We start from the raw sequence: 27,430 nt of genomic DNA, 5'->3' as shown, positions 1-27,430 counted from the left end.
CCCGGCTCTGCCAGGGGGCGCCGTCGCGCGGGGGGGTGGTGAGTGTGTGCGTGTGTGTGCGTGTGCGGGGGGCGAGTCACGAGACACCCCGCAGCAGCTGTTGCTGGCAGGCTGAGGCAAGAGTCCGGGAGGGGCGCTGTCATTGGCTGAGGGCGAGCACCACCGGCGCTCCCATTGGCTTGCGTGCGGGGAGAGGCGGAGCGCGTGCGTCTATAAGTGAGGAGCGCGCCGGGCTCCTGTTGCATAGCTGGGACTGGGGGAGGCGGCGGCAGAGGGGAGAGTCGCCTGTCTGCTGAACGCCGCCGGGACATGCTCGCAGCCTGACTGACCGCAGGTGGCCGTCGCGCCCGGGACACGAATGAAGAAGCAGCTGCTCCTCCTGTTCACACATCGGGGACTCGTCAGCCGAGGGGGCCGCAGGGGGAAGCGCCGTCGAAAATGGCCTCGTTCAGCATTCGCGCCGCGCGTCCTGAGGACTGCCCCGACCTGCTGCGACTGATCAAGGTGCGGGGCGGCGGTTGGGGGGCCGGGGGCGGCCAGGGTCGCTGTGGCGGCGCGCGGGAGCGGCCGTTGAGCACCCCTCCGTCGCTGGGCTGCTGAGGGGAGCGGCGGGGCCCGCCCCGCGGCCGGGCTTGGGGCAGCTCCGCGGCCGGCAGCGGCGGCGGGGGGGGCACCCTTTGCCCTTCGCCTGAACAAAAACAACTTCTTGCGTAAGGCTGCGGGGGGGCGGGGAGCCACCAATGGGGAAGTGGGTGCGCGGACCTGCGGGGAGAGTCCGCTGACGCGTCCGTCTCTTCCAGGAACTAGCGAAATACGAGGACATGGAGGACCAAGTGGTGCTAACCGAGAAAGGTATAAAAGCGGCCTCTGCTCGCCGGGTCGGTAGGCTAGTGGCACTACCTGTAGCTCAGGTGCCGATTTATTCTGCTTTTCTAGAGCTGCTTGAGGATGGTTTTGGCGAGCACCCTTTCTACCACTGTCTGGTTGCAGAAGTGCCCAAAGAACAGTGGTCATCTGAAGGTGAGACTTCCCTATACTTCTTTTTAGATGCTAAATACACAGGAGGCATCTTATACTTAATGTTATTGACTATACTTAAGGTTCCACCAATGGACTGGGGTAGGAGGAACAGGGTAACTGTTAAATGTAGTAACATATAGTGATACTCAGTTGAAGTAGTTGCTAATGCTGGAGGCATGGGAAGATCAGGTATAGCATAATGTACTTGACTCCAGTTAATTAAATGGTTTTTTTTGTTTGACCCTGACTTACCTTTATGTAATCCTGTTGAATCACATTTTTTTCTTTAATTTGTCCCCAATCTTCAGGTTACAGTCTCTAGCTTCGCCATGTACATGGCCCTTCTGTGTACATGGATGGGCGGGGAGGTAACTAAAAGATCCGTTACACAATAAATAGATGATCATAATATGAGGTAAGGTCTACAGGGACAAGTGCTATTCCCAAACCTTTACCAAAGACACAGTAGATCAGAAATCTGTTTGCACGTTTCTCTTACAGTATGTGCAGAGTGTTATGGAAGGTATACTTGAAATACTCCAGGATTGGGTTTGAGTGGGCTGCTGTTGGAAGAGTTAGTTTCTCTTCCCTGTTGAGCCACAGAGTTATAACTGAAGCTGTAGCTTTACTTATCTGACTTTACAGTGCTGAAGGTAAAGAAAATAGTGTGATGTTCTCAGGGGAAGTGCAAGTTGAGGTGCTGGAAATGCTGCTGCAAGGGTGGCCTGTGAGCATGCCTTCTCACAGAGTGAGTTTACTGAGGAATATACACTGAAGGATCAGTGTTCCTTAGTTTGGTGGACCAGTCTGGTTGCTAAGGAGGCAGAGTTGGGGCAATCATCTAGATTGTGGACTGCTCTGTAAAGCTTTTACTTGTATTCCAGAAATGGGAATGCCAATAAATGAGTAGGGTATGCACACCCTTGTGTTCATCGTTGACTAGGATAGTGCTTTTGAGGATCTCGAGGTATGGCCAGGGCAACCTGCATTCTGTTAGGTTGATACAAGTTTGTCAGAACTGTCATGTTCAGATGGGTGCTTATTTGCAAACTTCCTTCTTAATTCTAACCTAGTAGCAAAAGTCTGCATGTCACAGAAAGAGAATCTGTATGTTTAAACATGTATGTAAGACTTAGTATTCTTGCCTTTTAAATTCGGACTAGCTGAAGTTCCACCCTTTGTTTCAGAACACTGCATTGTGGGCTTTGCCATGTATTACTTCACTTATGATCCATGGATTGGAAAACTACTGTATCTTGAAGATTTCTATGTGATGGCTGAGTACAGAGGTATATATTATGGAATTATATTAGTTGCATCCTATTAGAGCTGTTTTAAAATTAAAACTCAAGTTTCTTGGTGGTGACTTTTTTGTTCGGTTGGTTTTTTAGGACTTGGCATTGGGTCAGAAATTCTGAAGAACTTGAGTCAGGTATGTCTTAAGTGTTAAGTCTAAACAAGCAGAACTGGGGACATGTGGCAAGGCACTATCCTTGCCCTTATAACTGCATGAGGGCTACTCAAATTAAAGGAGGTGACAGGACAGTAGATGGCTTAAAACTATTATCTAGATTGGGTTAAATAGTGACAAGTGGTGAAGTGACTGACAATGGACTTGATGACCTCTGGTGATACACAGTTGGTTGCTGAGTAGTCCCACCAGTTCCTGCGAGGCTTATCATCTGGGGGTGTCTGGAACGTGTTGTGTTCCACGCTGTTGCAGGTTGCTGTGAAGTGCCGCTGCAGCAGTATGCACTTCCTTGTTGCGGAGTGGAATGAACCATCCATCAGGTTCTACAAGAGAAGAGGTGCCTCTGATCTGTCCACTGAGGAGGGGTGGAGGCTCTTCAAGATTGACAAAGAATATCTCTTGAAGATGGCAACAGAAGAGTGAAGAGATCATTCCAGCAAATAAAATCTGTCTATGGATACATAATGCGCTCTGAATAAACTCCTTCTTGCTTTCTGTGTACAGTTTGTAGTGGAATAAAGTAGTGTGGATGCTAATACTGAAAGTGCTATCTATGCAGGTGTGGTCATAGAGTAATTGGTACTGTGATCGGCAGTTGAGGCATCTTTGAAGCTATGTATGTGCTTGTGTGCATCCTTTACCAGTGTGGGCTTGTAGTCTTTGTATATGGAAACTTCATTCTTGTAAGTGTCATTCAAATGTGTACAATGTACACACTGGTAGGGTTTGTTTTAATTATTGCCTTTTATAAAAATAAATAGTGGTTTCACTTCATGGCAGTAGTTCGGACTTTAATTCTCACATACACTTCTCGGGTAACATGCAAATTAATAAAAGATTCTCTAATTCACCTGAACACTTTCTTTCACAAGTGGAGCATGATGTAATGTACCACAGTCCCAGAGTCACAGAAGGTGCACTGTGTGCCTGCAGGGCTGAGTGTGACCACTTGAGCACCTCTGCATGATCCTGAGTGTGTGTAGAGTGTGAAATTAACCTCTGCTTCCTGTGTTCTGTGCAAGTAAACTGCACTTGAATTGCATTTGGAGCCCTTAAGTGAGGCTACTAGTCTCTGGAAGGCTGCTCCAGACAGTCTGGAGCTGTCCTATTGCCACCTTGGGGCTCTCAGTTAACTGGGAGCACCTCTGTCAGGAGGGCATAACCTCAATGCGGGAGGGTGCATCTAGCTGTAGTTTCAAAGCACACATTGCAAAAATAGGTTTGACTGGTCAGGAGTAGGAGGAAGTATTTTTGCGAACCACAAGAAACCTCCCTCATATGATTGTTAAGACATGGAACTTGAATGCTGCTGGCTATACAGGCTTATGTTCATGATATCAGTTAAAAGAATTTTTGTGTGTGTCTCAGTGGCAATGGTGAGCTGCCTGGAGTTGGGTGCTGTACCAAGCAGTGGAAAACAGATCCTGTTTCCAGGATCTGTGAGCCTTTGTACAGCAGTAAATGAAAACAATGCTGTGCATCCATTTTTTAATTGGCTTTGAAACAAATTTGTCAATTTTGCAGTGCTGTGTCTGCCCTTCTCACAAGTTGGTGGTGAAAGTGGACACGTGCAAGTTTTACGCTGCTCTTCTCTTGCTCTGTAGTAACGCCACAATAAAAAGCTGCTTTTGGCCAGTGCTGCTTTCACTTCAAAGGAAGGGAAAAGACTTACCTGCCTCGTAATGTGCACTGCTTTAAAAAAAACAAGGTCTTACACAGATTTTGATCACCGTGTAAATCCCGTGTCATCAGGAAGATGTCTACTCATCCTAGAGAGCAGTGGCCAATGACTGCTTCAGCCATGAGTAATGCTAAATAAATTTTAGGAACAAGATATCCCTCTCCATCGTGGCAACAAGAGGCCATGAAGGGCATTTAGCATGAAACTGTTCTTGGTTTGCTTTTGTTTTGAACAAAGGCGTAGGCAGCAGCGTGCCAGCTCTGCCCAGGTGTGAGGTATGGCTGTCAGCTGCTGCCTCAGGAACCAGAGCATCAGTAAAAAATGCAGGAGCTCTTGGAAGACAACAGAAGGAAGCATATGTTCAAGTGGTTGTCTGGACAAACACATGCTGGGCTGAGCCCAGAATCTGTCACGTAAATTACCCTGATTTGGCAGATCAGGTTCTGCATAAGAGACAGTCACTTGCAGACACTCCCTGTGCCTGTGCAGCACCTCAGCTGCTGAGCATAGGAGCCTGCGGCTCAACTCCCTTTCCTGCCCGAGGGGAGCAGGATATGTGTCTCTTGCCTGCCAGTAGATGAAATGCGAGGCTACAGACTGCCCAACTTGCACTTGCTGAGCCTGTCCTCTTCTGCAATTCAGTAGGCCAGTGCAGGTGAGAGTAAGCACACCCAGTGAACCAGCCCAGGAAATAGTGCTGGAGGTGGTATAGGAAGGGCGAGATGGTCTCCAGCGGCTCTCGCTGAGCATCGGGATGTCATATCTTCTCTCTGGTGAAGCTGCAGTAACTTCACTGGCAGCTCTGTGAGCAACAGCAACCTACTCGTGCATCTCAGTCCTAGCAGGGTCTGTTTTGAAGCTATTTTACACAGTGCTTTTGGCTCTGTGTATCAATCCAGAAGGTGATTACTAGTAGAGCAGTTTAAGAATGTTTTTATTTTCAAATTAACAGTTCATTAGATATCTAGGACAGACTTGCTTAAATCTCAGGCCCCGGACTTCTGGAGCACAATAAAGGCTATCAAAGCTGCATGACTGAATGGAACAAGCCAACTAATTAGGCATTATAATTAGGAAAGTAAGCAGCTTAGTCAAATTTTCAATCAATTTAAAAGTGTTTATTGTGTCTTGGTCATCATTTTCTGCCAATGCAGTTTACCATTGCATTTTCTAAACAAATTCTGCTGAAACAGATTCTCAGGGAGTCAGGGAAAACAAGTGAGGCAGTACTAAATGAGAAGACTTTTTCTAGTCAGCTGTGATAATTTTAAACATTCACATGTGAAAGTAAAGACAGGGACTAACCTTTCAGACGTTACTTTCACTGAGTTCCTACTAAGAGGTAGGCAGTTTAAAAACAGCAGAAATATTCTCACAGTTTTGGCAACAGAGTCTCTGACACAGTGGTGTGGTAATGTCTCAAGAAAAGACCAATTTTAAATCCACTCAATAATTATTCTTTTTTCTCCTTTCTGGGGGACCAGAGTGACTCTGTAACTACAGTCCAGATGTACAGCAGAGTATTTCTGTGGTTTAGACATGGGAGAAACATCATCTGGCTTGACTTTCTTCATTTCCAGGATCACGATCACACCACCAAGGTGCAGTGTGAGTGTATGTCTGGGGTTAAGCAACACCAGTACGCTTTAAGCTGCTCGCTGGTATCACAACATAGAATCATAGAATGGTTTGGGTTGGAAGGGACCTTAAAGATCATCTAGTTCCAACCTCCCTTTCATGGGCAGGGACACCTCCAACTAGACCAGGTTGCTCCAAGCCCTGTCCAACCTGGCCTTGAACACTGCCAGGGATGGGGCAGCCACAGCTGCTCTGGGCAACCTGTGCCAGTGCCTCACCAACCTCACAGGGAAGAACTTCTTCCTAGTATCTAATCTAAAACTCTCCTCTTTCAGCTTAAAGCCATTCCCCCTTGTCTTATCCCAACGTGCCCTTGTAAAAAGTCACTCTTCAGATTTCTTGTAGGCCCCTTTAGGTACTGGAAGCTGCTCTAAGGTCTCCCTGGAGTCTTCTCTTCTCCAGGCTCAACAAGCTCAATTCTCTCAGCCTGTCTCAGCCTGTAGGACAGGTGCTCCAGCTCTCAGATCATCTTCACGGCCTCCTCTGGACTCGCTCCAACAGGTCCAGGGTCCCTCTTACGTTGGGGGTCCCAGAGCTGAACACAGTACTGCAGGTGGGGCCTCACAAGAGGAGAGTAGAGGGGCAAAATCACCTCCCTCGATGGATTCTCAGTGGGAATCCATCACAGCACAGGCACAGGGCTCGCGTAAAGCCTGCAGGTATGTCAGCCTTCTGTGTTACCCTATTTCCTCACTGCAGTGTGCCTTCCCCTGGGGAAGAGTTAGGGAGCAGGTGTTGTCACAGCCCTAATACCATCTCCAGGAGATGAGGTGCAAAGAAAGATCCTCCTTGCTCTTGCTCTCAAGCTCATGACCCAGGAAGTTCTCCTTACCCCAAGCCAGCCAGCAGAAGACTTTGCAGTTGCAGTTTCCACGTTCCCATCAGCTGCGGAAGGAAAGGTGGCCTTGGACAAACCTGAGGCCAGGTGACACAGCAGAGGGCCATACTCGGCTGCAAGAAGGAGCACTGGGCTCGCTGCCCCCTCTCTGCTTGATGTTTTCCGTCTCACAAGCTCCTGCACAGTGACCCGAGCCACAGCCATAGCAACAGCACGGAATGAAGCTTGTCTACATGATTTGAGTTAAAACATAATATTTGCAAGAAAAACAACCCTTCCCCCTCTCTTCTTCTTTTAAAGAGCCTTTTCTCTCAACCTAATTCAAAACTCCAATGCAAACTTTTCCCCCAAAGAGTATATACGTACTTCAATGCATTCCTGCATGTGGCATTTTGTCTTGGAAGCCTTGCCATCCTGGAGCCTGGCCAGCTGAATGCGGAGGTCCCAGCTGCAGGGAAAACACCAGCTACATATGGAGCAGGGACGCAGGAAACCGTCACGTGTTACCTGAGGCTGGAGGCTAGCCCGGAGGTATGCTTCATGCCTCTCTTTCTTTGGGCTGACCACAAGGTTTATTTAGAATCATAGAATCACAGAATCTTTTAGGTTGGAAAAGACCTTCAAAATCATCAAGTCCAACTGTTAACCCAACACTACCAAGTCCACCACTAAACCAGGTCCCTAAGGGCCACATTTACATGTCTGTTAAATACCTCCAGGGATGGTGACTCAACCACTTCCTTGGGCAGCCTGTTCAGTGCTTGACAACCCTTTGGGTGAAGAAATGTTTCCTAAGATCCAAACTAAACCTCCCCTGGAGCAACCTCAGGCCATTTCCTCTCGTCCTATTACCTGTTACCTGGGAAAGGAGACAGAAACCCACCTTGCTACCTTCCTTTTTCCCCTTGCTTCTCTGGGCTCTCTCTCCACAAACCTTGGGGGGGCAAAAGCTGAGCTGAAGGAATGCACACACACATGTATACACGACTGATGGCAGCACTGGTGAAAACTGCAGTGTGTGTCTTTTTGCCTTGGTTTAAAGAATTCATCTCACGTAACTGACTTGGCGCTGCCCAGTTGTTTTGCTTGCCTGGGCAGGATTGCTTAAATGCCTTTTTTTAATTTGTTTGGAACTCACGTTTCAGAGAAGTGGCCACAATGTAAGTAAAGGCATTAGCTGCTACCTGAAATAAAGCAACACACGACTAGCATGCTTGCCAGTAACATTCAATATCTCACTGCAAGCACAAAGCAGGCTGTAACTTCACCATCCAGGCATGACTCCCAGGACTCTTCCTTCTCCCTCCAAGACCTAACTTTTTGCTGTCGAGCACGTTTTTGGCAAGTGCAACCTTGATGGAGGGCTTTAGAGCCCACCAGGAGCTCAGACTAGTCTCCATAGGGAGCTTGTGGAGGAGAGGGTGTAAGGGTGAAGGTGGTGAACGTGGGCTCTTGTGCAGGAGCACAGCCTGGCACAAGTGCCTCACCCCACTGTCTTCTAACTTCTGCAATCAGAAATGCTCACCGTGGTTGATAACAGAATAAAGCACAGGTACACACCTCTACTGAAAATAGGAGGAGGGGACGGTGTGTGTGTGAGGGGTGAATTTCATCTTCAAACCAGTTTCGGTTTCATTTCACAGATCTACTGGAGGCCAAAGCAGGAAATAAAAAGCCCCACAGGATAATTAGTCATGAGGATGAAAAACAAACACCAATTGCAGAAACTCATCTAAGTTAAATAGTTCTCTTTATTTGCATTTGGACCTTTGTGTATTCCCATTGTTCACACAGCAGGTGTCAGCTAGTCGGTTTACTCTAAGGGAAAAGGCAGCTCCATTTTCTTGAGCTCTGTTTTCCTTCTCCTCCAAAACAGGTTAAAAAAAACATTCTTTGATAAGAGGAAAGCAGGTGCCCGTCCTCTCCTGAAAGTTTGCTGTACAGCATGATGAGGCGGCTTCACATCTTCCAAATCACCTCCCAGGAGCACCATGCACGGAATAGACATGAGCCCAAGAAATTCCTACTAGAACCTTCCTCCAGCTGGGGAAAAATGCATGAGAGAGATGGTAGCTTTCCACCTGAAAGCCCATCGGTGTTTCCAAGTAACCTGAATATTGCAGTGGTGTTTTCAAAACACACTGGTAAAAGTGCAGGGTGAGAGTTTTTCAAAGATGGCTCCTATGATTAAGCACCCTTGAACAGGTACCTTTGAACAGTCTTCCTCTAATTGCTCTCATGACGAGCAAACTCCAGTCTGGGCTCTTCACCCTGTCCCTGAACTTTCACATTTGACCTTTTTCAGTCACCAGCATAGAAACACCACTGCACAGCTTGTACAGGAGGAAACAAAAGGACTCACAGTTTTTGTCTATAGTCTTGTGCCTTTTGCAATCAGTTCATATGGTACAATTTCATTCTTTCTCCCCAGCCACCTTCCTACCACGAGCTACCACAGATGTAAAAGAACATTTCCCACCACATAGGCTGAACACGTTTTAGCTACAGTTGCGGGAACATGGGTCTTTTTTATTATTACCATTTTTTTTCAGCCTTCATGTGGAGGGAAGGATCAAAACCTGAGTTCACCATCCCTAGAGGTAATAATCTCCTGTACAGGGTTGTGGCTTTGCCATTGGGGTGGGAAATGTAAAGGAAAAAAGAGGCAGGAAGAGGGGTCTGCAGGGGTGAAGGCATGCCAGGTGCAGGGGCTGACCACATACCCTGCCATGGGAAGCCCCACAGAGGAAATGGCATCAAGGGAAACGGCTTAGGCTTCATTCTGTCCAGGTAAATATAATCATAAGGAACTAGAAGGCTTTTATTTTGCAAAATCATAAGTCTCAGAGGTAGACTTCTGGGATATGTTAATAATTTCTAGATTGTTTTTACCTCCCATTGATCTCATTAGCCATTAATCAGTGGATTAGCAAGCACCGGATTTAGTGGTGTAAGAGCAGAAATCATACACTGCTGAAGAGCAACAGGCAGAACTAGCAGACAGAGGCAGTAACAAGTGCCAGCATTTAAGAAATAACACTATATTAATCCAGTTTTAAACAAAAACAAAACTAGCTGAAAATTCAAAGGATGGTAGCGGTCAGCGTATGTTGTTCATTAGCCAGTCAAGGAAGCACACTCATTCCATGAAACTACATATCTCTGAAAGCTGTCAGATTATAAAAAAGGCTGATAAAACAAAGTCCACCACATTACAAAGTACAGCTGGTCCAAATGACGCTGAAGTGCGGACAAAGGGGAAAATATCCCAGAGGAAAAAAAGGAACAACAAACTTTTCATAAGCAAATAATCAAAATTTATAGGCATCAGTTGACTACCTTCTCAGCACAGGAAAGCAATAAAATGACCCTGCATTTCCATGCTGAGTTTGCCATCAACAAGATTTGACTGAAATTTGATTACAGAAGTCCTGCGGGGAATCAGAACCCCAGAGCTCTTTTTCTTGCCATTTGGGCTTGGCGTTAATGAGCTATTATTTTCTGCTGTTAAAAGCCAAAGCACTTTTCACCCCTGCAGTTCAACATGCTCAGACATCCCTGCTTCCCTCCCAGGCAGGACCAGGTTTGCTTCTACGCGCCCATAGCCATGTGCCTCTCCAGCACAGTCCAGGCAGCTGGGGCTTCCCAACTTACGTCTGGTTTCTCATAAAATCATAGAATCAACTAGGTTGAAAAAGACCTTTAAGATCATCAAGCCCAACTGTTACCCCAAGGCTGCCAAGCCCACCACTAAACCATGTTACTAAGGGCAAACTGATCTCCCCTCATGGCTGCCTCTCACGAGCTCCAGTCACAGCCACCCCTCATTTACCCTCTCGTAGTGGCCCACACTGTATATCTGCTGCCCCTTACCCCTCATGGACACCTCTCACCCCTCATGGCTGCACCTGATCTCCCCTCATGACGTCTCCTCATGATCTCCCCTCACAACTGCCCCGCATGGCAATCTCCCACATCCCACGGCCACCCCCTCTCTCCCCTCACAGCCGCCCCTCACATCCCATGGCTGCCTCTGCTCTCCCCTCATGGCCATCCTCACATCCCATGGCTGCCCCTGCTCTCCCCCCACAATCTCCCCTCACAACCATCCCTCACCCCTTATGGCCGCCCCTCTATCCCTCTTCTCCTCCCACCAATTTTGACTTAAACCAGCTCAAGATACAGCAGGGTTCATTTTCTGTCACTGTTGTCAGACAACCAAGAAAGTGACATCAGCAGTGACAAAACACTACAGAAATTTGTCATTCTTCCTCTGGTTTACTCAGCTAGTATATTTCCTGGAATAGGCTCAGGACTGCAAAAGTCAAAGCTCCTCTTAACACAAGTCAAAAAGCAAGAAGTGTTCATGAGGTGTAGAGGAGGACATGACTTAGAGAAGCTAAGTCTCCTGTTCTGATCTGCTATTCTTAGAGAAGCTGTTTAGCCCTTGGGGTACAAGAATCAATGGTTCTTTCATTTAAAATATAAAGCATCAGGTGCTCCTGTTTGCAGAATTAAAAAAACATAACAAATATGAAGTTGCATGCCGTGTGCAGCTTGCAACGGAAGGGTTAGAAATACAAGTATGCTGTGGGCTGTGCTGGGCCAGCCCTCCCTACTCGCTGAGGTGAAGCCCCAGCCCCTCAGCTGGCTGGGCATGCTTCATAGCCCTAGCATTATGGGGACAGTGGTGCTTGCAGCTGGTCCTTCTGTTTCATGATCTAAGTTCAGCCATAGTGGTCTTTATGCAGCTCAAAACAGCATCTGCTGTTTCAGAGGGGTTTCTGTGGGAGCTGGTGCAGGACGGAGGGGCATGTGAGAGGCTGAAAGCCCTCTAGCCCTTGATGCACAAGCACTTGACCTGTGCTGAAGGTCCCGCTGAGTACTCCCCGGGCTGCCTGTGGAAATGATCACAAACAACTCCAAGTCTTGAAGTCTCATAGCGTTGTCTCTGGTGCAACTGCAGCCAGCAAAACCTGCCCAGCTGCAGCATGGGGAACATCTGCAGGCTCAGCGCCAGATGACACACCATGCAGACACATGCCACTGACAGTCAAAGCTCAAACAATGTCCCTTTCTAGTGAGGCTGGACCCCAGCAATCTCATGACATGGCAAACAGTATTTGGGAAGAGCCTGGTTTCATGAGAGACAGCTTCTCTGCAGCAGGGCTGAGCTGTGGCAGACAGATTTAGCGCCTGCGGGACGTGAAAACTTCAGTCATGGCTGCAGGCTTGCCGTGGTCCATGGTGGGAGCATGACAGAGGAGAAACCCGCTGAGATGAACATGGGAAGACATGGGGAGCAGGCGTGGGTTCGTCCCTCCTCAGGCGTTGGGGCACCTGACCGGCCATCGGGAAGGCCTAGGCATGCTGAGGGCAGGGGAGGGCTGGCAGTGGCTCTACTCCACTGCTGCGCCCCTCGGCGGCCATTTTACATCACAGGGAGAAGTAGCTCACGCTTCTCCTTCAGACAAGGAAGTGTCTCCTCTGAAGAGACTTTTGGACCTGAATGTGACATGGGGCCATGGACACACACTTGGGTACCCGTCTCACAGGCTGCATGCCAGCACACTGTGTAAAACATACACCAAGTTTTATACATTGCCCTGCAGTGAAACAGCGAGTGTTCCCAAAACAGCTTTCTGCCACACAGCTGGCATGAAATGTAAATCCTGTTTGCAGGCACCCTCTTTAACCAAAACCCTACAAACTCGGCCACCATCTTAGCCAAGCAGCTGGGCCTGCACACCCGTGTCTGGGGAGAGCACCGGGGTGTCCCCGGGGCCGGGTGAGCACAGCCAGAAGGGTGTTCAGGGCTGACCTTGCATCAGCCCTCACTGCGGCACCTGGGAGCGACCTCCATGAGCAGCCAGCAGAGCTGCCACCATTAACTAAATCCCCTTTTCTTCAGTGTAGTTTATTAAATCCCATAGCCTCATAGTTATGTGTGACTCATGTAATGCGTGAGTGAGCATGTGTACGTGAGTCCCTCTTCTTAGCTATAGTTACAAGACTTTTCTCATGAAATATAGTGGAATTTTACTTCATTCCCAGTAAATACAGTACCTGAGTGATAATGTGCATAAATAGTGCATTAAGTCACTATTAAGGTTTTTGTGTTGTTTCCATTAAAGGAGTAATGGTGAACTTCTAATGACCGTGTCCAACTGCGGGATGAGTAGGTTTATGGTGCACTGGGTGAAGAACTGGCTGAATTCTGGTCAGTATTTCTACCAATGGTGTGGATGCAGAAGCTGAATGCACCATTAGCAAGTTTGCTGACAATACTAAACTGGGAGGTGCTGTTGACTCTCTGAGGGGAGAAGATGCCTTGCAGAGGGATCTAGATAGATTAGAGCAGTGGGCTATGATTAATGGATGAAATTCTACAAGTTGGAATGCTGGATTCTGCACCTAGAATGGAATAATGCCAGGCACAAGTATAAACTGGGAGAGGAGAGGCTGGAGAGCAGCCCTGCGGAAAGGGACCTGGAGGTGCTGGTTGGCAGCAGGGTCAACAGGAGTCAGCAGCGGGCCCTGGCAGCCAAGAGGGCAAACTACATCAGGAGTGCAGAAAGTATAGTGTAACCAGTCCGAAGAGGTGATTATCCCACTGTATTTATTGTTGGTGCGGCCTCACCTTGAGTACAGTGTGCAGTTCTGGGACCACAATAAATCGGGGATGTGAAGGTCCTTGAATACATCTAGAGGGCAGCAACAAAGCTCACGAAAGGACTGGAGGGAATGTCCTATGAGGAGCAGTTAAGGACTGCTTGGGCTTGTATACTTGGAAGAAAAGGAGGCTGAAGGGTGACCTCATTATGCTCCGCAGCTTCCTGAGGAGGGGAAGTGGAGAAGGAGGTCCTGATCTCTTCTCCCTGGGATCCAGTGACAGGATGTATGGGAATGGTTCAAAGCTGTGCCGGGGAGGTTTAGACTGGACATTAGGAAGCATTTCTTTACTGAGAGGGTAAAACACTGGAAGAGGCTTCCTAAAGAGGTGGTTAATGCCCCAGGCCTCTCAGCGTTTAAGAGGCATTTGGGCAAAGCCCTTAATAATATTCTTTAACTTTTGGTCAGCCCTCAAGTGGTTAGGCAGTTGGACTAGATGATCCTTGTAGGTTCCTTCCAGCTGAAATAGTTCTGTTCTGTTCTAGTCTCACAAGAAATACCACAGAAAGGCTGTTGAAGACACTAAACACTGTATTTATGCATAATTTATTCTGTTTTATTCTTAAGCAACTGTAAAAACAACTGCATGATTAGAGCGTTAAATAAGAGATTTTTACAACCACTAGTAACAAATGTGTACTATACCTTCTGTTGTCGGAACTGCTGCTCACTGCAACCAGGTGCTGTGTTTTGGGTGTCCTTTGCCCAGCCAATAAAGACACACTCTGCTCAGCAGCCCCGGTGTGTACCCAGCAGGGAGTCTAGGAGCTGATCCGCTCGAAAAGGACCAATAGCCCCAGAGTGCCCTGGCCACAGCCAGTACCTGCTGCTTGCATCCCTGCAAGTGTTACAGGGCTTTCTGGCATGGAAGGAGAGCCCATATCCTGCTGAGCCCTGTGGCAAGGCTGTCTGATGGCTGAGCCAAGTCTCCAGTGCAACTGTTAGCTTACAGGGAGCCCATCTCCTGTCTTTTCCTGAAGGGCAGGGGGTGGCTGGGCACCATTTGGGCTTCTTTTCTTGCCTTCTGTTTTAGAAAAAGGGCAGGAGACCCTGCAGCAAGCTCCTGGGCTGCCCAAGTTGTCCTGACATACAGTGCGTGGGGTCTCAGCATCAACTCAGGACCACCTTCCTCAGGCCACCACCTTGTGAGAGGCCTTGATGCAGCCTGACGCCACGAGTTCGCACCAGCTCTGCCTGCAATACCAGCTTCCTGCAAGTGAGCCCTAAAAATACCAGTTGGGCACCTGACACCTGCCAGTTTCTTTGTAGTCAGAGGCCCCGCGACACTTGGTTTTATCTGTCCTTTCCCGCCCTGCAACAACCCCTCATTTCACTGACTCACCTGAGCATAAATAATGCCCAGGTAACGCAGCGTTCAGCAGGAAATCCTCACCTCTGCTGTGGCTGCCAAAAGGTGATGAGATACAGCTGTAGCCTTCAAGCGTGCACCAGGAAAAACACCTGGCTCACTTTTCAGCAAAGTGTTTAATAACATTTATTAATCCAAAACCACCACCGGGCTGGGATTATCATATTACTTCAGGGTGTCTACTTTTGTTTTCAGTAAGATAATCGATGGCTCAGGCTCGTTAATCTACAAAGAGAATTAGGACACTGTAATTGCACGGGCATGCTTGCAGAGGCCCAGATAGCTGCTTCTTCCTAATAAGCACAGTTTTGCTTGTCCCTTCCTCTTTTTTTCTTTTCTTTTTTTTTTTTTTTTAAGGACAAATTAAATAGATCAAATGAATAAATCAATGGCTAAATCTCCATCCCAGGAGAAGCAAGCATCTTTTCTGTATGCCTTGTTACAAGTAAGTTACTTTCTATGATTTTTTTTAAAAGCCCCATATCAATTTCCTTTTCCTGAAGTCAAAATGTTTAAACGTCAAAATGTTTAAAGAATATATTACCTTGGGCAAGCAAAAGAAAACTCATGATGAAATATGCATTTCAGCATTGCCTTTCAATCTAATCTAATGATCTGATCTAGTTCTCACATTTGTTATGAAACATACTGTTGAAAATAACAAATCCTACCTAAGGAGAGGAGAAAACTGTACTAGGAGATTTATTAGTAGCAGGGTTTCTCCTCTGCACACAAATTAGCACTCAGCCTTGGCTATTCCCCAACACAAAATAAATAATGTGAAGACCCTTTGCAACTAGAAGTGTACATCAGGAAAAAGTGATTATAACAAGACTTACTGTAACACACTGAGTGAAATAAGGCTGAAGGGCTATGTTGTTGGGTGCCTGCCTTATGCACTCGGGAGAAACAGGTTTTCCTCTTACAGGGCTAGAAGTCACCCACAGCAATATCCCCTAAGCTTTAGCCGGGGGAAGAGTGTGGCCCCCCTCCAACACTACTGCTGAGCTGGTAACACAAAAGGGGAGAAAGGAGAGATAGGAAAACAGTCCTTACTAGTGGGGAGGGAAATTCAGTAACAGAAAGCAAGCACTAAAAAATCTGATGTAGGTTTTCACTGCATCCCTTCAGATCACAGAGCACACTTTTCCCACCTCTTGCTCTGAGGTTTCTTTTTTCTCTGGTTTGTCATTGCCTTCATCACCACATTCGGCACAGAGGGAAGGTCAGATCCGAGGAGCTCACCTGCCCCTCAAGGGTACCACCACATCTGCCAGTCAGGACAGCTTTCCCTACCATTGCCTTCACATGAGCAAGAAAGTGAGCATTAGAAAAACAAATGCAATGCCAATCTCTTCACAAATAAACACTCATATCCCTCAAACATGTCTCTTTTATGCAAGACATGCTGTAACACCTTTGCAGAGGGTTTTGGCTGCAGGGTGCCAGAAGTGCTGCAGAGCTGCCATGGCCAGGCTTTCAGGGACAGCCCGCATCTGCAGCCTCTCCCCTAAGGGAGGAGAAACTGGTGCTGTGCCAGCGTGGGGAGACAACCTGCACGCACCCACATTAGCACTGCCTGATGTGCCATGGTCCCATGCACCACATGTTTAGGAACAACAGCTCTGGGAGCACAAGGAGTCCTCCAGACATGCTGGCACAGAGCTGAGGCCCCCCTCTACTGGGTCAGAAGAGGCCATGGAGCCAGCACAGCCATCACTGCTAAAAATTAACCTGGCTCAAACCCTTGATGTTTAAAATAAACTGTATTTATTAAAGAGAGTGAGCTTCATGTTCTCCAGCTCCCAAAAGAGTAACTGACCAGGTTTTAAGGAAACACTGTCCCAAAATCAGTGATAAAAGCTGCTAGTGGTAACCATACATGAGAAGGAGCTTGAGGAATCTATAAATGAGAATCCTTGAAAACAGGGGTGATGAGGTGTCAGAATTCCTAAAGAAAATTACCAAGGTGAGGGAAAAATGTTGGGAAGGCCTCAGCAGGAACCTCAGTCAGGGAAGTGCTCCAGACAAAACCAGGAAAGTCTGCCAGAGAGAGGGGTCACAAACATGGTGAGAGGAGAAAGGTGAGAGGAAACAGGTTGGTGCAGAGAATTAAGTCAATGATCAAGCATGGAAACATTACAAGATCTTCTGCCTAGGGACCCCAGCTTTGAGCTCCTGTAGATGTGGGTAGAAAGGATCCCTCTTTTCCAGTTGGGAGGGATGGTGTTGAGCTCTTCCATTCTCCAGGAGCATCCCTCCAGGGCTGGCAGATGAGCTGGGTGCTTCACACGATGCTTTTCAGCGTTCCTTTAGGCAGAGCAGTTTGTCAGCTGCAGGAGAAGAGGAGAGAACTCACATGCAGGGAAAGCTGCTCCCCTCATGGCTCCCACTCAGTAAGGAAAAGACAAACATATGGGAAGTCGCACAGGGTCACTAACTGAAATTACCAATTCGCACCTCCTGAGTGGTTGTGATTTCATCTATGGCAGTTTACTTGTGATTGATGGCTGTAAGTTTATTCATGGTAGTTAACCTACAGCCTTCCAGAACAAAAATCAGGCTCTGAGCACAGCACATTCCTAGCTCAGAGACTTGTGGCCTGAGGTATGTGACAAGTTCAGCACATCTGTGTTACACCTTAGCTTACCCACCAGGAACCTAAAAATCACTTCGGTTTTTTGCTCCCATGGGTCTGTTACTTTTGGGTGTGAGCCACGAGCTAGCTCAGAGCTGAGGGTTTTTTTACACCAGTGCTCCTCCAACATTCCTCAAACAAGAGAGTCTCCTTAGCAGGCTAACCTCATCTACAAATACGAGAATAATGTAAAACCAATAATGCTGAAAAGCAACCTGTAAACATCTGCATTTTTAAAGAGTTTGAGAAGGGTCATGGTAGTACAGAGGGTGTGCTCACATTCATGTTGAGTTCCCTCTTTTTTCCACAAGCTAAGACTTCTTCCCCTTTACTGTTTTCCTCTTGGTCAAAACACAGTTGCTGATTTTAGCATCTGTATATTTTGCTCTCTTGTACCAGGATAGATTGCACTGATCTTATTCCACCAAGGCAAAAGTACAGCCAAAGGTTGTTTGGCCCCAGGGACACATCCTTGTACAGTTGGATGCTGTGCAAAAGCTGCAAATGGCAGAGGACTCCGGCAGTATGCATGAATTGGCTCGCTCTCTTTTGGCAGAGATGCGGGAGCGCTGAGCAGATGCACATTTCCTTCCTCCATCAGCCAGTAACAGCTCATCTCTTTTATTGTCAGATGAACCTGGCGGTGAGCACAGGAGGGATAAACACAACAGCCTCTGCCTCACTGATCTCCCACCTAACCATGGGCAGGAAAGTCAGTCCTTTGCTGCTGGTAGCAGCTGAGTTTGCTCCAGCATCTCCATTCAGCTCAGTGTAGGAAGGGCTGCACGGAGCCCTGAGCCTGCCTGGGCTTGCCAGCGAGGCTGCTGCATAAGCACGGTGCGTGGCACCGCGCCGGGGCTGACTCGCTCGCAACTCCTGATGCCATTCCTCATCTCTGGCAGGATATGAAAAATGTGTCAAGCCTGGCGCACAATAGCCAGCATATTCCTTCAGGCTGGCTTTGGTGCCTTTGCCAGCCTGTTTCAGCTCGGGCAGTTACGATGTGTTTGAGACAGAAGAGTAAAACCCCACTGGTGAGGCTCCTCAGTAAACGATGACTTCAGTGGCTGTGTTGAATAACAAAACTCTTTTTTTCCTGTACAGCACCGAGCAGTGCCTTGAACGGAGGTTACCTTTATGATTCACAGCATGAATGAGCACTTAGTGGGTGCATACAAGAGCACTGTACGAATCAGGAAATGGCTCTTTCAGGCCTGCTTACAAAAGGAAGTGAGTCTGAAGCTTGCTAAGTTTACAGAAAGGACATTTGTGAACTTAATCTAGGGCAGGGGATGGGGGGAAGGGAAGAATCCCTTTTCTTTCACTGAGGTTTGATATGGGAACTGTGCATGTTTCTCTACGCAATTTTTAACAACAAAAAAAATAAAGGGGCTAAAACTGTGGTGGTGAGAGTTGTCTCCAGAGCTGCCTGCATACAGCCATGAAGACTCTTCTGCCTTTATGCCTCAGTGTCCAACCCATTGCTGGAAAAAGTAGAGCTTTTCTATGCCCCCGAGGTAAAGCTGCAAATTGGCACAGAGGGAACATCACCACACCCCTCTGCTCAGGGCATCTGTCCTTCCCACGGTCACAGCAGGCTCACAGGGAGCCGCAGCACTCCCAGCCAAGTGCTGGATGTGGCTCATTTTCAGTTCAAAGAAAGAGATTACTTCTTCAAAGGCACGGGTGCTGTGCCCTGGAGTTGAGCAAAGGTACTGCAGGTTTAGACTTGGAAGATTCAGATGCAGATGTAGGACACAGAACACAGCAGGATTTGAAAGATTTCCGTTGTGGGAGCTGGTATGGTCCTGTGGCCTTCACATCCTAACAGCCAAACAAGGAAGAAATTAGGTTCTCCTCCTGAGGTTATTCTTTCACCCAGGCACACAGTTGCTGAGCAAGTCCCTGCAGCGAGATGAGGTGCTTGCACGCAGCCCTCCAGCATCCAACTTGCCTGCCAGAACTGGATGTGGCCTACCTGACTGACTGGCTTTGCCTGTTAGTTGGTAGATTTAGACCTTTAAATAAAAAGTAAAAGGCCAGGAGTCAAGAGAGCCCAACAGCTCAGTCTGGGGCAGGCACTGTAGCTCCCTTTCCCATGCAGAAAGACATCTTTAGAGGAAGATGACTGGTAATGAGCTGAGAGAGATATCCTGAGCCCACCTTTGATTTCTCCAGCTTTCAACACCAGTGCAATGGCTACCAACACCACCAGCTTGAAAATGTGACCGTGACAGCATTCTCGTGGAATCCATGAACTTCAACACAAGATGAAAGTCCAGACCAGACTCCGGTCTTTAACCAGAGATAGCCAGTAATGAACTGCATTGACCAGAAACGAGAGAAAACACCACCACTGCATCAGTGTATCAACGTTGCTTAGGGAGAGACCTTGAGAAAGCTGTCAGCCCCACCCAATTTAAGAGCCGACCACAGTCAAAAAAACACCAGACTCAGCTAATGGTCCAGAGTTAAGAGGACAGGGGGTTGTTACGCAATTAGAAACATCTTCTGTTCTGTAAAACAACTTATCCTTTATAGTTAAGATATTATCATCAAAGGTTTTCCTTGTAAACAAGCAGCTTTTGTACCTGTGATAAACACCCAGCAGTGGGATGACCTAGCCAGCTGCCAGGCCATCCAGGTGCAATAGCTGACACTGCAGTAAGATGCTGCAACCAGTAGGGTCCAGCAGGAAGCGATGCAGGCTTCCCCAGCACGCCTGAGGAGCCAAAATGCTCTTTGTCAATAGCAGTTTATTATCATGAAACTGGCTTTCCAAGGAACTTGGGATCCATGGGAAGGTACAGAAATAACTTTTACAAAACTAAAAAAAAGGGGAAAGGAAACACATGCAGCAGGAGTTCGTATCTGTTCTGAGGCAAATGTGCTCACACTGAGATTTTTCCACCAGGGCTAATAAACAGAGCAGTAGCGAGCCCTTTCAACTCCCAGGGCATTCTGTTCTCTAGGTCTAAAATACGATTCCCTCGATATCAATCTTTCTCTTTACTGTACTGCAGCTATAGCTCTCTTTGAAGGTGACAGAGGCAATGAACAATGATCCAAACCATTCCATTTAGTAAGTCTGTGTCCAGGGCCTTCTGCAGTTAGAACAGAAATCTAAAGGTTTTTGCAATGAACATTTGTGCCAAAATACTGTGTTTTTACTCAAGGCTGCAAGATTGTGCATATTTACCTGTGCCAACAGGATTACTCCAGGTTGGTGATGCTCTTTCTAGCACAAGGGGAGGCTATGCTGTCCACTTAAGACAACTAACACAGGAACTGTCACTGCAGCACTGAGGGCTGCATAGGCCAACCTGATGATCTCAAGTTCTACAACTTTCACGTGCTACAGAGATTAAAGATCGTGTTTTCAAGAAAGAGCACTACAGCCTGGCCCCAACAGATCTGCTGACAGCTGCTATGGCCAAGGATGTTCAATGAGAACATGATTTCCTCAGCTGCAGACTCAAGTTACTAAGACAAAAGGCTTCGAGGGGAAGGATGACCAAACTGTTGACATGAACCTTGGGTGTGGAATACACTGGTTTTAGCTTATGTTGTAATACCCACAGGCGAAGTCTGGCAAAGAAGAACATGTGCACGCACAGATTAGTTCCATGCATCTGTGCCTCAGTGTACATACATACATGCACATTGGTCAACTGCTCTCCTGTTCCTCGTCAGAAAGCCTGTGCCAAGCGAGTTGAATGTTTATGATCTCTTTGCACTCTCACCAGCACGAAACTTTTGTTTCCCGTGCTCGTAAAAAACAGAAGACAAGGAAAGGACTTCAGTTAAGGCTATCTTGCTCACAGTTTGGAACCATCTCCTCACCATGTGTGCATGCAGGTGCTCGAAGGCAGTCATTTCCTGCTAGATAAAAGCATTCTGTTCTGATGTCAATCATTTGGGACATTTTCAAGCAGCACTGCAAACATGCAGTATGAAGATGTGATCAAGCAAAAAGCATTTAAGTCAAGTGATACTTATTTAACCCAGGATTTTTTTAAATAGATGTAAACAAAAACTAAAAGCCATGTTTTTTCAATGAGGATTAGCTAATGAAACAGACTGGACATGATAATTTTCACTTTGCTCTCCCAGGCAGCAAAAGGACACAGACCAGCTGACAACTGTATTAAAAACAAGAATGAGGAAAGCACACCTTGGTGGAGTTTAGGGGTGAAAATACCTGAATTACCAAGTAACCATGTTCTTAAATGCCAATGTGGCATATGCCAAATATTACTGAAAAGAAAAATACAAGCATCTAAAGCCTATTTTTAAGGGAAGAAACAAATCTATGCTTATATTGCAGGAGTGGTGTAACAGGAAAGTTAGAGCTATGACCACTATTTCCCAAGTTTCCTTTCCACTACTGACAAAAACACTACTTTGATCCTCCCAAGCCTGTTTGAACTATGTTGGTGAATTTAAAGTGAAAAACAAAAACACACACACCCCAAACCCCACATGAGAACTCTGCTCCCTTTGCTAAATCGACATCCACCTTTACCAGCCTAAAACAATCACAAAAACACACACTGAACGTGTTGGGAGATACTGTTCTTCTGCCTGAGGCAACCACACGCCTTATGCCTGTACTAAAAAAGAGTTGGCCTGCTTTATAATGGCCACACAGACTGGTATTTGCATTGCCAAGGTCTGGGGTTTTTCCTCTAAGACTGTGGCATATGCTCAGCTGGAATATCTAACCAACTAATTACAGAGATGTTTAAAAGCATTTTGAATCCAATCTATGTTGCATTTTCTTCCCTGTTCTTTTTAGAAAGCTAATGTCTTGAACAAGTACACATTTAATTCCATCCTTCCCCCATTCTTCATATTCTGATTAACTTAGGAACATTAAGACTCACCAACACAGCTTTAAATGCTCTGAGCTACTTGGATTACAGTAACTTGTGAAGCACCATGCCCCAGAAGAGACACACATGGAAATGGCAACAAATGATGAAAGGCTTTTATTGTGCAATGATTTCAAAATGCTGGAAATCCCTTTGTATTTCCCTTCGCTTCACTTTTTCCTCCCCTCCCTGGCTGAGAATAAGGAAACAGCCAAGTTATTCTATAGCTGGTTCCCACCACCATAACATTCTGGTTCCCACTGAGCTGTGCTTTCAAGCAGAAACAAGAACAAACATTTACAGCTCCATTCCCATCCATCTACTAGACAGGAAATCACAGATGCTTCATTATATACCTCCCGCTGGCACTGATGAGGTAGAAGATTTGTATAGAAAGGAGGGGGAGACTTGGACAAAACACAAGAGTCATTGTAATTGTCCTCATTCATATTAGCTAATGTCAGCCAAAACATCATGCTACTTTAAGCTTTTCCTCACTGTTAAAAAATACAGGCATTGTCAACAGCATCTCAAGAACCTTTCACAGACAGCCCAAAGGTCAACTATACGAACTGAAAATAGGAGGAGGGAAAAACACAGGATCATTTTGTGTAACTGAATTTTATTTTATATATAAATAACAACAAGAGGCTGGGGAATTTTGAGACTTGCTACTTGCAATGCTGACCCTGCAATGGGACAAGCATGGGCAGACGTAAGTCCCACTGCAGAACTGAGGACGAGGTCTCAAGACCGCCCCAAAATACATAGTGTCCTTTCAGTTTCCATACCAGAAGCCCAAGCAGCACACCGTCAGTCTTTCCTGAGGCAGAAGGCAGATTAGTCACATTCAAAATCAAAATGGATTCAGATGGTTTTCCTTTTTCTTGGGAAATGTTTGCTCAGATCTATATTTTTTACGTTCACCTATAGCCAAAGACAGAAGGGAAAGAGGGGAGGACGGAGAAAGCAGAGTTAAATATCATAGGCCTTTTCTTTCCATTGTTGAAGTGCAGTTAAAACTTTCTTCCTTTGATGTGGGAATTTGATCAAAATGTATTTGAGGAACATTCTCAATACCAATTTACTACTAGTAAAGATATTTAACTCCTCATATTACTGACATTAGAGCGCTAATGATTATGCCTGCTCTTGAGAATTTGATTCTGTAGTTGAACTGTACAGAAATACACAAGAGAGAACATTTTGCAGCAACAAAATACCAACTGGAATCTCACGTAACAAACCAACTTTCTCAAAAAGAATTCTTTTTAATTCCCATCAAATGCATTTTTTCCTAATCCGACTTTACTCTGGTGTAAACCTAGGGTATTTCAACTCAAAGAAATGGAATTACATAAACATGGAACCTGAGCAGGGTGAGAATGAGATATGCTATCTTCATGGAAAAACACAAAGCCGTACCACTCTTCAGCACAACAGCTGGATAAAATTAAAGCTTGCTTCTCTCCCACGATGGGATGTGGTTTGAGCTGTACTTTGCATATAATTACTGATGACAAACATGCTACAATAAAGGAGGTGCAATGCTGCTGGTTTTTGGAATGGAGAGATATGTTACTGTCTAACACACAGGGATTTTGTCCTTGGCTAACCATTTACAATTCAGAAACCCATGCTGTGGCAAATCATTGAGGAAAATGAGACTGTCTTCATTTTAGAAACCACATTCAGCCAGGAGTATTGCCAACAGTTGGAAATACAGTGAGACTTTCAGGACTGATCTCATTCAGAATAAACAAATGTGTCTTTTCCAAGATCACAGCAGCATTCTCCAACTTTTGGGATCATCCAAATCCAACAGAACATCTGGGTATGGAGTCAAATAACTGGATTTGATTTCAAGCAGAAGTAACAAACTGCCACCCCCGCAGAACAGCTGAAAACTGGTACTGAGCTGAACTCTGACTAGGTCAGAAATCCAGCAGTTCCAGTATGTACCACCTCCAGAAACAGCACGTGGGGGAGCAAGCACATTTCAAAACCAGCAGCAGACAGGTACTGTAAGCACCTGAGCAACAATCTTCACTCTTAAAAAAGCCCCAACAGACACGTGAACATCTGTGACAGCAGCTGTTAGTGAGGTTTTCCTCAAAACTTAACTTATGGTTACGGTTATATATATATATATGTGTGTGTGTGTGTGTGTGTGTGCGCGCGCGTGCGTGTGTATACATACAGAGAGAGAAAGCGCGAGCATATCTATGATTAAAATCCTGAAGACAAAGGATCTGGATAGCAACTTTAGTGTAAGTCTTTCTGACAGCTTTTGTTCCTGTTCTTCCACCACCCCACTTTTGCTTTAAGCAAAAAGTACTAACATCTCAAAAAGTGAATAAAGACCTAACTGAAATTATATTTACATAGTAAGAAATGCTAAAAGAAAATAAAAGCTATTTGCAGATTTGTTTATAATGAACCTTGATATTTCTAGTGTCCCACTTCAACAAAAGTTCAACTTTCCTGGCTTTTTATCATTTAGCAGCCATGTCCTAGTTCACAAGGAGCACAATATTTTAGTGAATTTAGAACAGCTTTTTCTTCTTCTTGGTTCTCCTGGGTACCTTTACTCAAAAAACCAAAAAAAACAACCAACCCCACTGTTACTCCTTTTTTAAATTCTTTTTTATTTTGTAAAATACTTGGAAAATGGGTGTTTTTAAAGACTTTACATTGGTATGTCTGAAGGAAAAACTAACAGGCTCAGTAAATCGGCCAGTCAGCATACCTTTGCCCTTGTGAGAATTAGCTATAGCAATTAACAATATATTAAGGGAAACACAACATTAGAAGCTACTTTTGCTTTTAACACTGACCGTGCAAGAGAGGAAGGCTGTTGCTCAGTAGATGTGTGCGTTCCATCACATCTGCAAACATTTGTGACTGGTGATGATGCATGGAAGAAAAAATTGGTGCAGTTTCCTAAATCAGGACTCTATTTACACAGTCAGCAGTTAGGAAAAACCAGGATTTTTCTGGTAAATGGAACACTGCATACAAAAATCATGAGGAGTCCCTGCAATGCTAGGAACTTTCTGGTGAAAAGTCAGTCTTTAATACAATGTAAAACAATACAGGGCAATGACGAGCGACTGGAAAACCTGTTCAGAAATGACATCCTTTACCAACTGATTTCAGAGCAGACATTATCTGCTTTTTTGTACTAAATGATGTCCAATTACATTATCATTAGTAATAATAAGCCTCAAGTATAAAGCAATTTTTGTCCTATCAAATTGAACCATCTTAAAGCTGAGAGGATGTTTTTGGGTTTGGTTTTCTTGCTTTTCCAAAACCAGTAACCACCACAGGACTTGCTTGAGTTTGAAAGCAGCCCAGTGGCTAAGTCAGGAGACTGTGCCTCAACTCGAGTTTCTGGCTTGGAGAACTGGGAAATGCTGCCTCCATTTCCTCCGTCGTTCATTCCCAACTGATGCAGCACATCTCATTGGGGAGGTGCATCAACATGAAAGGTCAAAGGCATGTTGCGGACTGACTGTTACAATCTGTAAGAGAAATGCTGTACACTGGCACTGATGAATCATTAGAGAAAATGTATCAGCAGGGAAGAGGTTTCTTTCCCCTCCTTCATACCTGCACAGGTGTGATGAAGGCAAAGAGGTTTCGGTATGGGAGGCAGAAATCAGAAAGAAATAAAAAACCTCAACAGACCAGAAAACAACCAACATTATGAACAAGGCCTTCCTAAATTAACTCGGAACCCTGGGAGGAGAGATATTTACTTGCTATGCTTTAAAATTGAAGAATTTACGTGGGTCAGATTTGCAAATCTTCAGTTTTTCCAGGTTATTTTGCCACGTACTATTACCGGTCTTTATCCTTTACCTGCTTGACACCAAGTGATCTGGTGTTCTACTTCTTGGCTCGCTCTTCATTTGAAGCAGCACGGATTTCCAGGGGCTTGTCACCATCTGCATCAGCCTTGAGGAGGGAAAAGTACACATAAAATTTAAATTGACGCAACCCACAATTAGTGTTTTTGCCAGAACAGAAACCCTCTTCAAAAGCTGAAACAAAAACTCCTTGCAAAGTCAAGTGGTTGATGAGACTAATTCAGTATAATATACTCAAATACAATCTTCTCCCAAACGGTTTCTAGATTTTAGTCTTCCTGTAGTTAGCTGAGCAATTAAAGCATCTGAAAGAACAAGTAGTTCAACAGAAATGTTTTAATTGACTCATTTTGCCTGCACGAATAACAGAGGATGAATTCCCACAGAGTAGCTGCTGTTTTGCATTCTCTGAATTCTGTTTGGATTTATACAATAGGTCTCTTTTAGTACGTATCCTTTGAGAGAGTGTTCTCACACTTTCCCCGAAATAAACGATAAAGTTGAAGAATGAAGAGAGGCTTGTTAGGGCATCTGGTCTATCTATTTGCCAAGTATGCTGTAATAAACAGGCATTGAATTATAGTTTAAGTAGATATCAATAAAAACATAATACTTAAAGGGCCACACATGGCTCGGAGACTGAAGCACATGATGCACAAGGCCAGGCTGAGAGATGGGGTCTGTTTAGCCTGGTGAAGACCAGACAAAGGGGGAGCCTAATTGCTATCCACAGTTCCTTAATGGGCATTTACATATGCAGAAGAGCTAGCCTGTTCTCAGAGGTTCACACCAAAATGACACAGAGCAAAACACACAGGAGCATGGCAAAGTTCTGTGAGATCTAAGGATCAAAAACATATAAATGTCTCACACTGCAGCAGGAGGACTGGAGGAGACTTTCCAGAGAACTTTTTGAATCTCCATCCTTGCAAATATTCAACACTTGACTGCACAAGGCCTAAGCCACCAAATCTAGCTTCTAAGCTGCCTCTGCTTTGAACAGGGGGGTTGGAGGGAGCGATCGGAGGTCGCACCCAGCCCCAATTATTCTTAAGTTTTACACATGAAAATTACATGGCATTTTCTTTTTATTCTAAAAGATATTTTTACCAATATGACTTAAATGTGATGTAAAATGTAACAAAAGAAGCCAGAAGAGACTGGAAAACAAACATTTCACAGGATGGGCGAGATGTATGTCCCAGCACGAAGTAAACACTATGAATAAAGCACCAAGTCTGTGAGACCTTACATATGCTGTGCTGGGGATATGGACTCAATACATCAAAATTCAGTTATGAAGACAATTCTTAGATCTCTATTTTAATATATGCCTGGCAAGACCTTCAAAAGA

At 45.7% G+C, this 27,430-nt stretch overlaps 2 protein-coding genes across 9 annotated transcripts in view; one reads left to right on the top strand and one right to left on the bottom strand.

The window, feature by feature from the left end:
- The first annotated feature begins 181 nt into the window (after window positions 1-181).
- Window positions 182-3,265, top strand: SAT1 (spermidine/spermine N1-acetyltransferase 1). Of its 3 annotated transcripts, XR_003989267.1 has the most exons (7): window positions 235-504; window positions 801-852; window positions 937-1,020; window positions 1,329-1,435; window positions 2,208-2,309; window positions 2,412-2,452; window positions 2,744-3,265. XR_003989267.1 is itself a non-coding variant. In XM_030470896.1 (6 exons), the coding sequence occupies exons 1-6, from the start codon at window positions 439-441 to the stop codon at window positions 2,912-2,914; spliced, it is 516 nt and encodes a 171-aa protein (XP_030326756.1). In that variant the 5' UTR covers window positions 182-438; the 3' UTR covers window positions 2,915-3,265. The 3 variants fall into 3 exon arrangements, 2 of the variants coding, with proteins under 2 accessions (XP_030326756.1, XP_030326746.1); XM_030470896.1 differs by lacking the exon at window positions 1,329-1,435 and having other exon boundaries at window positions 182-504; XM_030470886.1 differs by lacking the exon at window positions 1,329-1,435 and having other exon boundaries at window positions 237-504; window positions 801-1,020.
- A 5,403-nt stretch (window positions 3,266-8,668) lies between these two features.
- Window positions 8,669-27,430, bottom strand: part of APOO (apolipoprotein O) — a 45,443-nt gene continuing 26,681 nt past the window's right edge. For 2 of the 6 annotated variants that reach the window (XR_003989257.1, XM_030470837.1), the window contains 2 exons: window positions 26,069-26,164; window positions 22,296-23,128 (listed from right to left, as the gene is read on the bottom strand). Coding sequence is in view for 4 of the 6 variants with exons in the window: in XM_030470837.1 (XP_030326697.1) it covers window positions 26,096-26,164 (69 nt within the window). In the remaining 2 variants the exon portion in view is untranslated. Of the gene's footprint in view, window positions 8,692-22,295; window positions 25,729-26,063; window positions 26,165-27,430 lie in introns of those variants that run through there. The other 4 variants (XR_003989256.1, XM_030470860.1, XM_030470846.1 and 1 more) reach the window with 4 other exon arrangements.

This window comes from Strigops habroptila, chromosome 2, assembly GCF_004027225.2.
Source record: "Strigops habroptila isolate Jane chromosome 2, bStrHab1.2.pri, whole genome shotgun sequence".
NCBI classification, from domain to species: Eukaryota; Metazoa; Chordata; class Aves; order Psittaciformes; family Psittacidae; genus Strigops; species Strigops habroptila.
The sequence above is the reverse complement of the archived record's forward strand: the minus strand, read 5'-3'. Positions and strand labels throughout refer to the sequence as shown.

Excerpts from the sequence above, each read along its gene's own strand:
- SAT1 (XM_030470886.1), top strand. The coding sequence starts at position 439 with ATGGCCTCGTTCAGCATTCGCGCCGCGCGTCCTGAGGACTGCCCCGAC. Across the intron at positions 1,021-2,207 it reads AGAACAGTGGTCATCTGAAG|AACACTGCATTGTGGGCTTT; the intron begins GTGAGACTTCCC and ends CCTTTGTTTCAG. Across the intron at positions 2,310-2,411 it reads TGTGATGGCTGAGTACAGAG|GACTTGGCATTGGGTCAGAA; the intron begins GTATATATTATG and ends TTGGTTTTTTAG.